This window comes from Ochotona curzoniae, unplaced genomic scaffold, assembly GCF_017591425.1.
Source record: "Ochotona curzoniae isolate NIBS_2020 unplaced genomic scaffold, NIBS_Ocur_1.0 contig_584, whole genome shotgun sequence".
NCBI classification, from domain to species: Eukaryota; Metazoa; Chordata; class Mammalia; order Lagomorpha; family Ochotonidae; genus Ochotona; species Ochotona curzoniae.
In genome coordinates, this window is record NW_024466480.1 from 594660 (window position 1) to 609445 (window position 14786).

Below are 14786 nucleotides of genomic sequence, written 5' to 3' on the forward strand. Positions count from 1 at the left end.
ACTTAATGATATTTATGGTGTGCATGTAAGTTCAATAATGCTTGTAGGCTCATACCTCTCACTATATGACAGCAGAACAAGAAAAAAAATATGTATTAGAATCTCCTAGAGCATGTTCTTTTCTTGAAACCTTCCAAACAATTCCTCTCAGGGCTTAGGAGAATGATGTAGGACTTGGGGACAAAGATGCAGCCCAGGAGACCAGCACCAGAGGCCAAGATGGAGAAGACCTCCACGGCCACCATCACCTTCCCCTTGGTGCTCTGGTACACAGGCAGGAAGGTCACCCACACACTGCAGAACACCAGCATGCTGAATGTCAGGAACTTGGCTTCATTGAACGTGTCAGGCAGCTTCCTGGCAAGGAAAGCCACAGTGAAGGTGCCCAGGGCCAATGAACCCAGGAAGCCCAGCACACAGTAGAAGGCAGTGATGGAGCCCTCGTTGCACAAGAGGATGATGTGTCCATGCTCAGAGTGTGCATCTGTGTCCACAAAGGGAGGAGATGTTGCCAGCCAGATGGCACAGAGAGTGAGTTGAATGAGGAAGCAGATGGGAATGACAGTGTTTGGGGCTCCTGACACCAGCAATCTCCTCATGGTCCTTCCAGGCTTCATGGCCCTGAAGGCCAGAACCACAGTGATGGTTTTGGCCAGCACGGCAGAAACAGCCACTGTGAACACCAGGGCAAATGTGATTTGTCTTAGGAGGCAGGTGGCTGTGTTGGGATGGCCAATGAAGAGGAAGGAGCAGAGGAAGCAGAGGAGGAGTGAGATGAGCAGGATGTAGCTGAGGTTGCGGTTATTGGCCTTGACGATGGGTGTGTCTCGGTGCTTCACAAAGACCCCCAACACCATAACAGTGAGGAGAGTGAGGGTCAGAGCCATGCAGGCCAGAGCGGTCCCCAGAGAATCCTCAAACTCCAGGAATGTCACCAGCTTCAGGAGGCAGTGAGTCCTGTTCAAGTTTGGGTACTCCTGCTCTGAGCACCGGAAACACTGCTCTGCATCTATAGGAAGAGGTAGAGTCAGGGTGTCCATTTTGGAAATTCAGAATCATTCCCTGTTGTGAAATGGGTCAGCTCTGCAGTGTGCCTAAAATATGGATCACTTGTGATGTGTACCAGAGCTCAATACAGCCTTTTTCTAGGTTAGAGTTCTCATCTGCTGATGGGAAAAGCACAAAGAGATCTGAGCAGACATGTGCTAAGGTGGGCTCATTCTGTGACCTGATGAGGATCCCTTGGACACGGGTGCTTCCAACCATCACCTTATCCATCACTTTAAGTCTCCCTCATGTCAAGTCCTGTGTAACCATTGCATAATGCATAGGCACATCAATTTTGTAGCCTTCTCTCCCATACGTAAGCAGACCCAAACACCTATGGCAACCATAGTAAAACCAATGCTCTCAATTCTCATATTGTAAATAACAGAACATGTGGATCCTCATTTGCGATTTGAATATAGATGTTTTGATGATAGAAAATTGGGGTGTTTTGTGATATTCATCAAGTTATTGATGAAGAAACAATTTTATTTTTCAAGTTAAGGCATATCAGTACTTTAAAAGATTTTGCTATATACTCAAAGTGACATTAGGTGTGCGGTAATTCCCCTAAACATAATTCTGATCTAGACCCATGTAAATGTGATATGCACACAAGCAGAACCTATTCCACATGTTTCTGAACTGGGATGCAAAACATGTTCTAATCAAGTTTCCATGTGCTCATGGAAAACTGGTGATTATGGCACTGACACATTTTAGTTTCAATGTAATTTATCTACCTGCATCATTCAGATGAGGACTCCTTTCTGGCAGGCACTGATACCATTCTGAATGAGTGCTGAGGCAGGCATTTCTCTAAGGAATGCCAGATAAATACACAAGTGGCTACAATGAATCTAAACAGATAGATTGCATGAACAATTGCATCTGTGCATTGAAAACTATGGTGCAGTTGACACCCACACTGCCAGTAAACCTCTTTTATTGTCTTTTCATGGAGAAAGGATTAGGAAAGTAAAGTTATATGCATTGGAATTTCTACATACTTTACCTGTCTGATTGGACATTTCTCTCTCTGGACAGAACACACAGGTGTAGCAGCAGATGGGTCTGCCTTCCTGTGGCATGATCCTGAATCCTGGAACACAGCTCTGGCTACACACAGACTGAGGAGTCTGAAGGGGAAAGAGAAACCGTGGGCATGATTTGCTGCGTTATCAGTTACTCCAAAGCATGTCAGTGTATTCACTCTCACAAGATACCTTTCACTTTCACTTGAAGGTCACAACTGAATCCACTCCCCCTGTATTTGGAGGTGTTCCCTATGCATTCATTGCAGCATCACATCATGGTCATTGTTGCTTCTTTAAGCCTCTCTCAATTACAACAACAGAACCTAGTAGTATTCACCTCACAATTTTTTCAAACAGCTCCATTCAGATCTCCTTGAACCATACCTCCTTGAAGGCAGTAGGCCATTCTATCAGGTCTTCATGGATGAGCAGCCCCTGCTCATGTGAACTGGTGTGGGTAAACTCTCCAATTTTCTCCAGCAAGCTCAATCCAGCAGGAAAATTCACAACATTCTGAATATCATAACGTGCCACGCCACGTCTTGGTTCACGCATGGATACATCATCTCCAGCACTGTTTCTGAACTGGAGTTTCCTCAGAACTGGGTGGAGCTGGAGGACAGGCAGAATTGGAGACAAGGAGAATATCCAAGTTAGCTGTGGTTTGGTACAGGTGCTGAACAAGGCTTCTTTGTTGTGCTCAGTATCCAGATTCTCTTATTTGATAGGGCATGATTTTTCTCTGAATGCTCAAACCTTTCCTGAGTTCAGATGAATTGAACTCCTCTGTCTCATTTGTAAGAAACGCCCTCTGTACTTTTGCAGGGAAGTGGGTCTAATAGCTCAAAGTCCATATCCTATCGTTTCAAGAAGCTGTATGCAATTCATTTCTACGCTCACAAAAAGTATCTCATTTCATCATGGGAGTGAGAGCGACCTGGGAGCGAAATAGTGTTCTCCTCCCTCTTGTGTCATCACCTTCCACGGCAAAATACTGGGCAAATGGAGACTCTAAAAGGAACTGCGTCAATCAATGGATTCCTCAAAGACAACATCGTGCTTGGAGTGGCGAGACTGGTAATGATCCATGAATGGTGAACTGTTGCAAACACTTGATCGAGTATCTCAGAGCATACCCCACATCCGGAAGTTAAGGTGGGTTGGAAACTGGGTGGGGCTTCTTCCTCTATATCTCCCCTCTATATCCCCTTTTACCTAAGATACATGAAGGAAGTGGTATGAAAGAGATGGTCTTGCCCACTTCTCCGTAGCCCTTGAACCTTGAAAATAGAATAAAAAAAAAAACACCAGCCAACCAGACTAACATCAATTCCCTGATACTTAGATATTGGTTTGCACTGAGTATAAACTATGAGGATAACTCTCAGGTAATGTATTGACTCACTATGCATGCCATGTAAATGACATTGCCCTACTTCCCCCTAATAAAAACATTATCTGCAATCCCACACCTTGTGATATTAATATACAAGATTCCAGAAAAATTCACATATATGGATGTATAGAATACCTGCATATGATGAATCAGTCACAAATATCACAATTTTCAATTGGACACAGAAAAAAATTTTAAGGCAAGGAAAAAGTGTTTGGCCAACATCTCTCAATATTTTAACTTTGATGAAGCAGTGCTTGGCTTTGGTGTGACAATTTTTTTTCTAATAAACTTCATCCCAGATTTTACTTGATCTTTGGTAGCACTGCATCCTACACTAGAACATTTTAAGAATAATTTCTAATTACAAACTAAATATTCAAGATCAGCAGTGAATGGGATCACCAGCCGTAGCAGAAAGAAACAGATGAAATGGAACTCATAAAATGATCCCATCTTTCTTATACCTGATCCTGCTGACTTTGAGGTATAGGAAGTTTCATGGTGTTGTATTCCAAAGAAACACCAGCTGAGTGCATCAAGTGGCCAGTGCCTGAGCTGATCTGAGGGAGGGTTACCTGCCAGGGAAGAATCATTGGCTGGGCTGCTTCTCCCAGAGATCCCAGCTCCATTTTCTCCATAAGCATTGTGTGAATGACATGGGCCACGGCATACACAGCGTTGTAGACTAAATAGCTGGAGTCAGAGAGGGTCATCAGGTCAATGTATGGTGGAAGAAACTCCAAGGATGCATTTGGTGAGCAGTTTCCAATGCGTCCACAAAATGACCCTGCTGGTGAGCAGTCCAGATGCAAGAGCCATAATTTATTGAAGTAAAAGTCCTCTGGGAAGAGAGAAGGCTCCACTGTCTTGAGAAAATCATTGAGGCCAGGGATCTCCTCCCTGTGGGGGGAAAATGAGAAGCCTCCATGCAAAGAGTGCAGCATGTGGTCTGTCTCATACACAACGATGTCCCACTTGGATGCCATCACCCACACCTTCCCCATGGTTAGAAAGAATTCCACTGAAATGTCCACAGCAATGAGGGCCCTTACATCACCATAGAGGATGTGCACATTTGCAGTTGAAGCTTGGATCCTGCTCATGAAAGTCAGATCACTCTCTTGATACAGCCTCTTGGTGACAGGGAGCTTCACTGTCAGGGCCACACAGACTCCTCTCTTCAGCATCTCTGCTTGGATGTCCTGCAGGAACTGCTCTCCTTTCATGTCATCAGACACAAAGAGCGCCACCCATGTCCAGCCAAAATGCAGCAGCAGTGACAGCATTGCAATGCCCAGAGAGCTGTCACTGCTGGCCATCTGATAGAGGGATGGGAACTGCTTCTTCTCATTTAGCATGGGATCAAAAGGGCCATAGGTCAGCTGAAAGAAGAAAAAAAATCAAAATAAACCCATATGTGTCTTGAGTATGCTAAATACACTTGAATGAAAACAATTACCCCAGGGTGGACTTCAGTCATTCACTTTTTTTATTATTGAAGAGGAAGTGTTCAATAGAGAAGAAACTTGCTACTCTCTTGGTCACAGACAAGACCATGGTTCAGTTGATCATTGCTTCAAGACAATACACAGAAGTTACACTCTTAGCTTTAAAGAAAGTACATCCATTCCTCTTTACTCTCTGTGACATGTGCTGGGACCAACATCATTCTGCTTCCGATCTCCTAGTGGGTGTCATTGGTAGGACAGAGCAGCCACTCTTGGTATTGTCTATAGTTCAGACAGAAATCTCTACTGTATTAACTCCTGTTATTTGGAGATAACTGATCAGGGATAGAAATTATTGTATCTGTTCAAATATACTCATTAAACCCAATTTGATTGGGGACAGAGAAATTTTCCAATGCAAATTTCCTTGTGATGACAAGGTAGCCTATATCTGAAAGGCACACGTCTTGATTCTTACTTAGTTGGAGAGTCATCTTTCTGAGATTCCAGGTAAGCCTGGGAAGGCAGTAATGGTTACTTCAGTAAGTGAGTCATGGTGTTCACTGGAATGAGTTCCTGGCTCTACACATCTGTCATGCTTGCGTGTACAGCAGAAGATGGGTGCTCTTTGTTTGCCTCTCTCCTCAAATAAAGATGGACAAAAGTATGTCTGAATGCATGATTATGTGCCATGGTCGTTGAAAAGGCTGAGAAAATCTGCCATTGCACTCTAGAATACTTATCTACTACAAGAAAATCTCAACACCCCCATGGGCCAGTGGGTTAATTTTTGATTTTCATACTAGTATTCCATGTCAGAGCACCCGTTCCAATACAGACTAATCAGGTTCTGACCCAGGTTCCTGCTAATATGTCCATCAAGATAGTCACATATGACTGAGGAACTAGGATTTTGCTGCCACATTGGACAACTCAAGTGACACATGCCTCAAGGCTGTACCTGGATCAGACCTACCTGCTGTGGGACTGTGGGTATTGAACCAGTGGATCAAAGACCCTTGATTGCTCTTATATATGCTTAGTCCCTGCCTCCTTTTCACTTGTTTAGAGGTTCAAGGGCACACATAAATGTATCTTTTAAAATATGACTTCACACATTCAGAACCAATCTGTTCCAAACGAAACCAGAAGTTGAGGTCTGCATATCCCCAGCTCTAATGGTTTTGGGGGCATCTATGACAATGTTCTCCTTCCACAGGATACTTCAGCATGCTGGGCACATCATTTAGAATCTATCAGGTGTCAACATGAAACAGAAGTGGTAACCAGCACATGGAAGTAGCATAATTGGACACTAGGCAGGAATCGAGGCAGACTCATTATTCACTGCTCTTTCCCCTATCCCATTTTGCTTGCACAAGGAATAATTACATGTCCCCCCAAAATGCTTGAATCCTTCCCACATCACAGTCAGATGTGTGCACTGGACCAACTTCATTCCAAATGTGTTAGAAAGATTCAAACATTTCTCTCCTTCAGATTCAAAACTCACTGACCTGTGGGGTTTTGTAGAGCTCCAAAAGGGTTCCAAATTCAAGGGACAATGCTGAAGTGGTTCCGACAATGGTGGCCACTGGCATGCCTTGTGTCTGGTACTTGTAGTTAGGTAAAGTACCAGTATTCCCATTCAACCACTGCAGGAGGCTCCGTAAGGTGAACTGTTCACTGGGAAAGGCATTGTACCACTGGAATCCCAGGGTCAGGTTGGGGAGCAGGTGGGGATCCTTGTTGATCTCCTGGATGGCAAAGTAAAAGGCCAACACATATTGGTAGTTCTTCCACAGCCACCTAAACATGAGCCAACATCAGAGAGAAAGATCAGACCATGGAATTCAGAGCAATAGCACAGTCTAGCCCTGAATCAGCAACAGATAGACGCAGGTGCCATTCTGTTCTGTCATAGCCCTGGCACAGGGAGCAGTTGAGAGGATGGTTCCAAGAGCTCCAGAGCATGTCAGTGTGGGCTTTAGAACACGCTTAAAGAAGTGATCCTAGCATTCATGACCCTTCACTATTCCTCCAGGGAAACCTCAAGGTGCTCAAACCTGGAGACACAGGCAAGAGCAAGGCTTTCTGTTGTCAGTGAAAACCACCTGACTCAACCGCACTCTAAAATCACAGGACACTTGCCTCTGTAAGCAACTGCACCTGGGCTGTTTCCCACTGGTCTTGCTGCATTACCCCACCTTAAAGCTTCACTTGGTCAGATCAGTTGTACTACCTCTCATTCTCTTTAAGACAGCAGCATTTGATTGACAAACTCTTGGTTACATCATGCAGGCTGTTCACTTAGTTTGATTTATTCACTTTTCTGTACTGAATTCTCAACTAGCATGTCATCATTTATTCTTGCATGGTTCTTCCTTTTCCTGCATGTGTTAAAACATAGCTTAATGTAAAAAACCAATTTCACATTTTCATAGATATCATTCTAAAATGATGAACATATTCACTGCTTCCCTCAATCTGCCCCATTCTTTGTCCTTTGAATGTTTGATCTACCGTGGTTTGAATTTGCTTTACAACCATACCATGTCTCTTAAGTGAAAATATGACTTCCTGGAATGTAAGAATGGCTCTCACACTTGATGTGCCTAAGAGAACGGACGGTCTGTTTTCTCATTATGGATTCTTGGTTCTAGTTTCCTGAAATACGTCTCTTGGATTTTTCTAATTTACTATATATGCTCCATGATTTGAATGCTAACACAGGTCCTTATGTTAATGAATGTTAGGAATGTAATATATTCATATAACCAGTCCCTTAGGTACACTGAAAATTATGGGTTTTTTTTTGCTTTGCTTGAATAAGATGTTTTTCTGTCTTCTTGTCCACACTTAGAAATGATAGAATCTCTAATTGACAGTGTTTTGCTTTTAGTGAAGCAGCATTTCATGATCCTGTCACACAATATCTTACATTTATACATTTGCAATCTGAAATGCTATTGTATGCTCTAGGTAAATGGTAGTATTCTATACACACTTAAACACATTAGCTTTTCAGATTCTGTAAAGGATTCCCTGAAGAAAATACCATCTTGCCTTGAAATTCAGCCCATCCATAGCTTCAACTTCATTAATAGAATTATAAACCTAAGTTATTGAAATACTATTTCCTTTTCATCATGTGTGTGGGGTTTGGGGTAGGATGAGGAAAATCTACAAGTTAATCAGCAATGATTTGGTAGGTAATCAAGAATCTTGATTAAAGACTATCATTACTCACTACTTCACCCGTTACCTCAATCTGAGAGCTATGTGAAACTAATTAAGTCAGCTACATCACCTGGCTGCTGCAGTCACACAAAGTAAATATCAAATCTAGTGCGCAACATGGATTCAATGAGTGCTTAGAAGATGTCCTCAAGGGCCAGGTGTGGCAGCCTATTGGCTAAATCCTCACCTTGTATACACTGATTCACCATGTGGATGCTGGTTCTAATCCCAACAGCCCCAGTTGCCATCCAGCTCCTTGCATGTGGCCTGGGAAATCAGTCGAGGACAGCCCAAAGCCTTGAGACCCTGCACCCTTGCATGAGAACGAAAGAAGCTCCTGGCTCCTGGATTCAGCTCATCTCCTGCTGTTTTGGTCACGTGTGGAGTGAATCAGCAGACAGAACACATTTCTGTCTATCTCTTCTCCTCTCTGTATCTGACTTTTCAATAAAAAATATATTTAAAAGAAGAGGATGTTCCAGAACATGGACACTAAAGCTAAAATCATTTGTAGAGAGTTTATCAGGGTATAAAAATCAGTTTTGTCCATATATAGAAGCGTTTTTCTAGATAAGTTGCAAGCTGAATGACAAACTATATCGATTGGAAATGTCCACTGTGAATGAGCCAGTTTGGAATGGTTCATCATGGCTAGAGTATTCGATATCCATCAAGACACAGTTGTTTCCCCAAGTAAATGGGAAGATGAAAATTTAAAGCAAAATCAGAAGATAAAGCAATGCATTGGCTCATGGACATGCAAGTGTAGAATCAGTGTCCTATATGATTGAAGATAACTTATACAAGAATAAATACATTCCATCAAAGATTGATAATAAATATTTATTAAGATGCTTTTAGCCAGTCCAGTGTCCCACAGAGTAGCACTACATCACAAACAGACTAGTATCACTGGCAAAGAAATCACACATAACTTGCATGAAACAAGCTAGTGGTACAAAATATAAAATATGTGTGACTTGGACATCATAGAAAATTTGAGCAATTACATTATTTGCACAGGACAACTGAACAGAATGTAATTCAGTCTTTATATTTCATCTTCATTGTAGCTATAAATGACATAAGTGTTGTAGGCTTGATGGGCACATGGCAATATCCACTTATCACATGTCTTATTTTTACTGAATATAAATGCTTTTCCAGTCTTCATCACTTCTTCTGAGATGGAGACAACAGAAAGCTACTGACAGAGACAGAGGAGTCTTCTACTCTACACCTCACATCTATGCATCGCAATGTCTCATCAGAGTTGTGACCAAACCAACAAGGAGAAAAACTTTGTATCCTCACCTGGGCAAATAAGAACCAGGGCATATGAGACTTCAGCACTTGCTACCAGAGACCCAAGGCATCAGAAGTACAGACAAGGAGCCAGAGACCAAAGATGATGTCAATAACTCAGATTACTCCGCTAAATGCTGTATATACAATCTCTTAAGCAAATGATTTTACTTAATGATATTTATGGTGTGCATGTAAGTTCAATAATGCTTGTAGGCTCATACCTCTCAAAATATGACAGCAGAACAAGAAAAAAAATATGTTTTAGAATCTCCTAGAGCATGTTCTTTTCTTAAAACCTTCCAAACAATTCCTCTCAGGGCTTAGGAGAATGATGTAGCATTTAGGGGCAAAGATGCAGCCCAGGAGCCCAACACCAGAGGCCAAGATGGAGAAGACCTCCACGGCCACCATCACCTTCGCCTTGGTGCTCTGGTACACAGGCAGGAAGGTCACCCACACACTGCAGAACACCAGCATGCTGAATGTCAGGAACTTGGCTTCATTGAACGTGTCAGGCAGCTTCCTGGCAAGGAAAGCTACAGTGAAGGTGCCAAAGGCCAATGAGCCCAGGAAGCCCAGCACACAGTAGAAGGCAGTGATGGAGCCCTCGTTGCACAAGAGGATGATGTGTCCATGCTCAGAGTGTGCATCTGTGTCCACAAAGGGAGGAGATGGAAGGAACAGAGGAAGCAGAGGAGGAGTGAGATGAGAAGGATGTAGCTGAGGTTGCGGTTATTGGCCTTGACGATGGGTGTGTCTCAGTGCTTCACAAAGACCCCCAACACCATAACAGTGAGGAGAGTGAGGGTCAGAGCCATGCAGGCCAAAGTGGTCCCCAGAGAATCCTCAAAGGTCAGGAATGTCAGGAGCTTGGGGAGGCAGTGAGTTCTCTCCTTGTTTGGGTACTCCAGCTCTGGGCACTGGATGCACTGCTCTGCATCTATAGGAAGAGATACAGTCAGAGCATCCATTGTGGAAATTCAGAATCATTCCCTGTTGTGAAAATGGGTCAGCTCTGCAGTGTACCTAAAATACAGATCAGTTGTGTTGTGCACTAGGGCACAATAGAGCCTGTTTCTAGGGCAGAGTGCTCATCTGCTGATGGGAAGAAACACATTCAAAGAAATCTTAACAGACATGTGCTAAGTTATGCTCATTCTGTGACCTGATGAGGACCCCTTGGACATGGGGTCTTCCAGCCTTCACCTCATCCATCCTTTCATGCTCCTTCATGTCAAGTCGTGTGTCACCATTGTGTATTGCTTAGGGACATCAACTTTAGATTCTTCTCTCCCAGACGTGAGCAGAGGCAAACAACTATGGCTATCTTACTAAAACCATTGCTCTCAGTTCTCATATAGTAAATGACAGAACATGTGCACCCTCATTTAGCATCTTCATTCTCTTGGAAAACTTTTGATCATTTTTCTATGTGATGCTGTGGTTTAGTTTACTGAATAAACAAAACTGGGATTTAAATATATATGTTGTAATGGTAGGAAATCTGGGTGTTGTGATATTCATCAAGTTATTGATGGAGAAATAATTCTATTTTTCAAATAAAGGCACATCAGTTCTTCAAAAGATTTTACTATATACTCAAAGTGCCATTAGGTGTGTGGCAATTAATTAAAACACAGTTCTGATCCATCCTCATGTAAATGTGATATTCACACCAGCTGAACCTATTCCATGTTTCTGAACTGGGATGTTAAACATGATGTAATCAAGTTTGTATGTGCTCATGAAAAACTGGTGATTATGACAATGACATGTTTTAGTTAGAATGCAATTTATCTAGCTGCATCATTCAGATGAGGACTCTTTTCTGGCAGGCACTGATACGATTCTGAATGATTCCTGAGGAGGGCATCACTCTAAGGAATGCCAGATAAATTCACAAGTGGCTACAATGAATCTAAACAGATAGATTGCATGAACAAATGCATCTGTGCATTGAAAACTGTCATGCACTTGACACCCACATAGCTTGCAAAACACTTTTGTTTTCCTTTCATGGAGAAAGGATTAGGAAAGTAAAGCTATATGCATTGGAATTTCTACATACTTTACCTGTCTGGTTGGACATTTCTCTCTCTGGACAGAACACACAGGTGTAGCAGCAGATGGGTCTTCCTTCCTGTGGCAAGATCCTGAATCCTGGACCTCACAGCTCTGGCTACACACAGACTGAGGAGTCTGAAGGGGAAAGAGAAATCGTGGGCATGATTTGCTGCGTTATCAGCCACTCCAAAGCATGTCAGTGTATTCACTCTCACAACATACATTTCATTTTCACTTGAAGGTCACAACTGAATCCTCTCCCCCTAATTGGAGATGTTTTCTAAGCATTCATTGCAGCACCACATCATGGCCATTGCTGCTCTTTAAGCCTCTCAATAACAACAACAGAACCTAGCAGTATTCACCTCACAATTTTTTTTTTTCAAACAGCTCCATTCAGATCTCCCAGGAGGTATCATACATCCAAACAGAACCATACCTCCTTGAAGGCAGTAGGCCATTCTATCAGGTCTTCATGGATGAGCAGCCCCTGCTCATGTGAACTGGTACAGGTAAACTCTCCAATTTTCTCCAGCAAGCTCAATCCAGCAGGAAAATTCACAACATTCTGAATATCATAACGTGCCACACCACGTCTTGGTTCACACATGGATACATCATCTCCAGCACTGTTTCTGAACTGGAGTTTCCTCAGAACTGGGTGGAGCTGGAGGACAGGCAGAATTGGAGACAAGGAGAATATCCAAGTCAGTTGTGTTTGGGCACAGGTGCTGAACAAGTCTTCTTTGTTGTGCTCAGTATCCATATTCTCTTATTTGATAGGGCATGACTTTTCTCTGGATGCTCAAACATTTCCTGAGTTCAGATGAATTAAACTCCTGTGCCTCATTTGTAAGAAATGCCCTCTGTACTTTTGCAGGAAATTGGGTCTAATAGCTCAAATCCATATTCTATCATTCAAAGAAAGTGTAGGCAATTCATTTCTATTCTCACAAATGTATTTTATTTCATCATGGTCTATTACTTCTGTCATACTGGGTCAACATTTGCAACAAAATGTAATGAGCTGGGGATCTCTAGGCTGGTAGAAATACACCAGCCGACCAGATAAACATCATTTCCCGGATTTTTAGAAATTGGTTCGCACTGTGTGTAAACTATGAGGATAACACTCAGGTAGTGTATTGACATATTAGACATACCATGTAAATTACATTACCCTACTTCCCCCTAATAAGAACATTATCTGCAATCCATCTCTTTATGATATGAAGGTGCAAGTTTCGAGAAACATTCATATTTGTGGATGTATAGAATACCTGCATATGATTAATCAGTCACAAATATCACAATTTTCAATATGATACAGAAAAATTTAAAGGAAAGGAAAAAGTGTTTGGCCAACATTTCTCTATATTTTAACTTCGATAAAGCAATGCTTGGCTTTGGTGTGACAATTTTTTTTTCTTTTAAACTTCATCCCAGATTTCACTGGATCTTTGGTAGCACTGCATCCTACACTAGAACATTTTAAATAATTTCTAATTACTAAGTTAATACACAAGATCTCCAATGAATGGGATCTCCAGCCATAGCAGACAACAACAGACGGAAATGCAACTCATGAAATGATCCCATCTACTTTACAACTGATCCTGCTGTCTTTGTTGTAAAAGAAGTGTCATGGTGTTGTATTCCAAAGAAACACCAGCTGAGTACATCAAGTGGTCAATGTCTAAGTTGATCTGAGGGAGGGTTACCTGCCAGGGAAGAATCATTGGCTGGGCTGCTTCTCCCAGAGATCCCAGCTCCATTTTCTCCATAAGAATTGTGTGAATGACATGGGCCACTGCATACACAGCGTTGTAGACTAAATAGCTGGAGTCAGAGAGGGTCATCAGGTCAATGTATGGTGGAAGAAACTCCAAGGATGCATTTGGTGAGCAGTTTCCAATGCGTCCACAAAATGACCCTGCTGGTGAGCAGTCCAGATGCAAGAGCCATAATTTATTGAAGTAAAAGTCCTCTGGGAAGAGAGAAGGCTCCACTGTCTTGAGAAAATTCTTGAGGCCAGGGATCTCCTCCCTGTGGAGGGAAAATGAGAAGCCTCCATGCAAAGAGTGCAGCATGTGGTCTGTCTCATACACAACGATGTCCCACTTGGATGCCATCACCCACACCTTCCCCATGGTTAGAAAGAATTCCACTGAAATGTCCACAGCAATGAGGGCCCTTACATCACCATAGAGGATGTGCACATTTGCAGTTGAAGCTTGGATCCTGCTCATGAAAGTCAGATCACTCTCTTGATACAGCCTCTTGGTGACAGGGAGCTTCACTGTGAAGGCCACACAGACTCCTCTCTTCAGCATCTCTGCTTGGATGTCCTGCAGGAACTGCTCTCCTTTCATGTCATCAGACACAAAGAGCGCCACCCATGTCCAGCCAAAATGCAGCAGCAGTGACAGCATTGCAATGCCCAGAGAGCTGTCACTGCTGGCCATCTGATACAGGGATGGGAACTGCTTCTTCTCATTTAGCATGGGATCAAAAGGGCCATAGGTCAGCTGAAAGAAGAAAAAAATCAAAATCACCCCATGTGATTCTTGAGTATGCGAAATGGACTTGAATGAAAACAATTATCCCAGGGTGGACTTCAGTCATTCACTTTTTTTTATTGAAGAGGAAGTGTGCAGTAGAGATGAAACTTGCTACTCTGCTGGTCACAGAGAAGACCATGGTTCAGGTGATCATTGCTTCCAGACAATACATAGAAGTTACATTAATATCTTTAGAGAAAGTACATCCATTTCTCTTTCTTCTTTGTGACCTGTGCTGGGACCATGATCCTTCTGCTTCCCATCTCCTAGTGGATTGTCATTGATAGAACAAGCAGCCACTCTTGGAATCAACTATACTTCAGACAGAAATCTCTACTGTATTAACTCCTGTTATTTGGAGATAACTGATCAGTGATAGAAATTATTGAATCTGTTCAAATATCCTCATTAAACCCAATTTGATTGTGGACAGAGAAATTTTCCCATGAAGATTTCCTTGTGATGACAAGGTAGCCTATGTCTGAAAGGCACACGTCTTGATTCTGACTCAGGTTGGGGGTCCCTGGTGACATCTTTCTGAGATGCCAGGTAAGTCTGGGAAGGCAGTAATGGTGACTTAATTCATTGAGTTACGTTGGTCAGTGGAATGAGTTCCTGGCTGTACACATCTGTCATGTTGCTGTGTAAACCAAAAGGTGGGTGCTCTTTGTTTGCCTCTCTC

The 14786-nt window shown here is 42.6% G+C and overlaps 1 protein-coding gene across 1 annotated transcript; it reads right to left on the bottom strand.

Annotated features, from left to right (window-relative positions):
• Positions 1-95: 95 nt before the first annotated feature.
• Positions 96-14047, bottom strand: LOC121162894 (vomeronasal type-2 receptor 116-like). The gene is made up of 6 exons (XM_040990129.1): positions 13650-14047; positions 6449-6740; positions 4059-4865; positions 2469-2696; positions 2063-2186; positions 96-1009 (listed from the first exon to the last, which is right to left on the bottom strand). The coding sequence occupies exons 1-6, from the start codon at positions 14045-14047 to the stop codon at positions 96-98; spliced, it is 2763 nt and encodes a 920-aa protein (XP_040846063.1).
• Positions 14048-14786: the final 739 nt, after the last annotated feature.

Coding starts and splice junctions, on each gene's coding strand:
- LOC121162894 (XM_040990129.1), bottom strand. CDS start 14,047: ATGCTAAATGAGAAGAAGCAGTTCCCATCCCTGTATCAGATGGCCAGC. Junction 2,697..4,058: donor CAATGATTCTTCCCTGGCAG/GTAACCCTCCCT, acceptor CCTGTCCTCCAG/CTCCACCCAGTTCTGAGGAA. Junction 1,010..2,062: donor AGAAATGTCCAATCAGACAG/GTAAAGTATGTA, acceptor CTCTTCCTATAG/ATGCAGAGCAGTGTTTCCGG.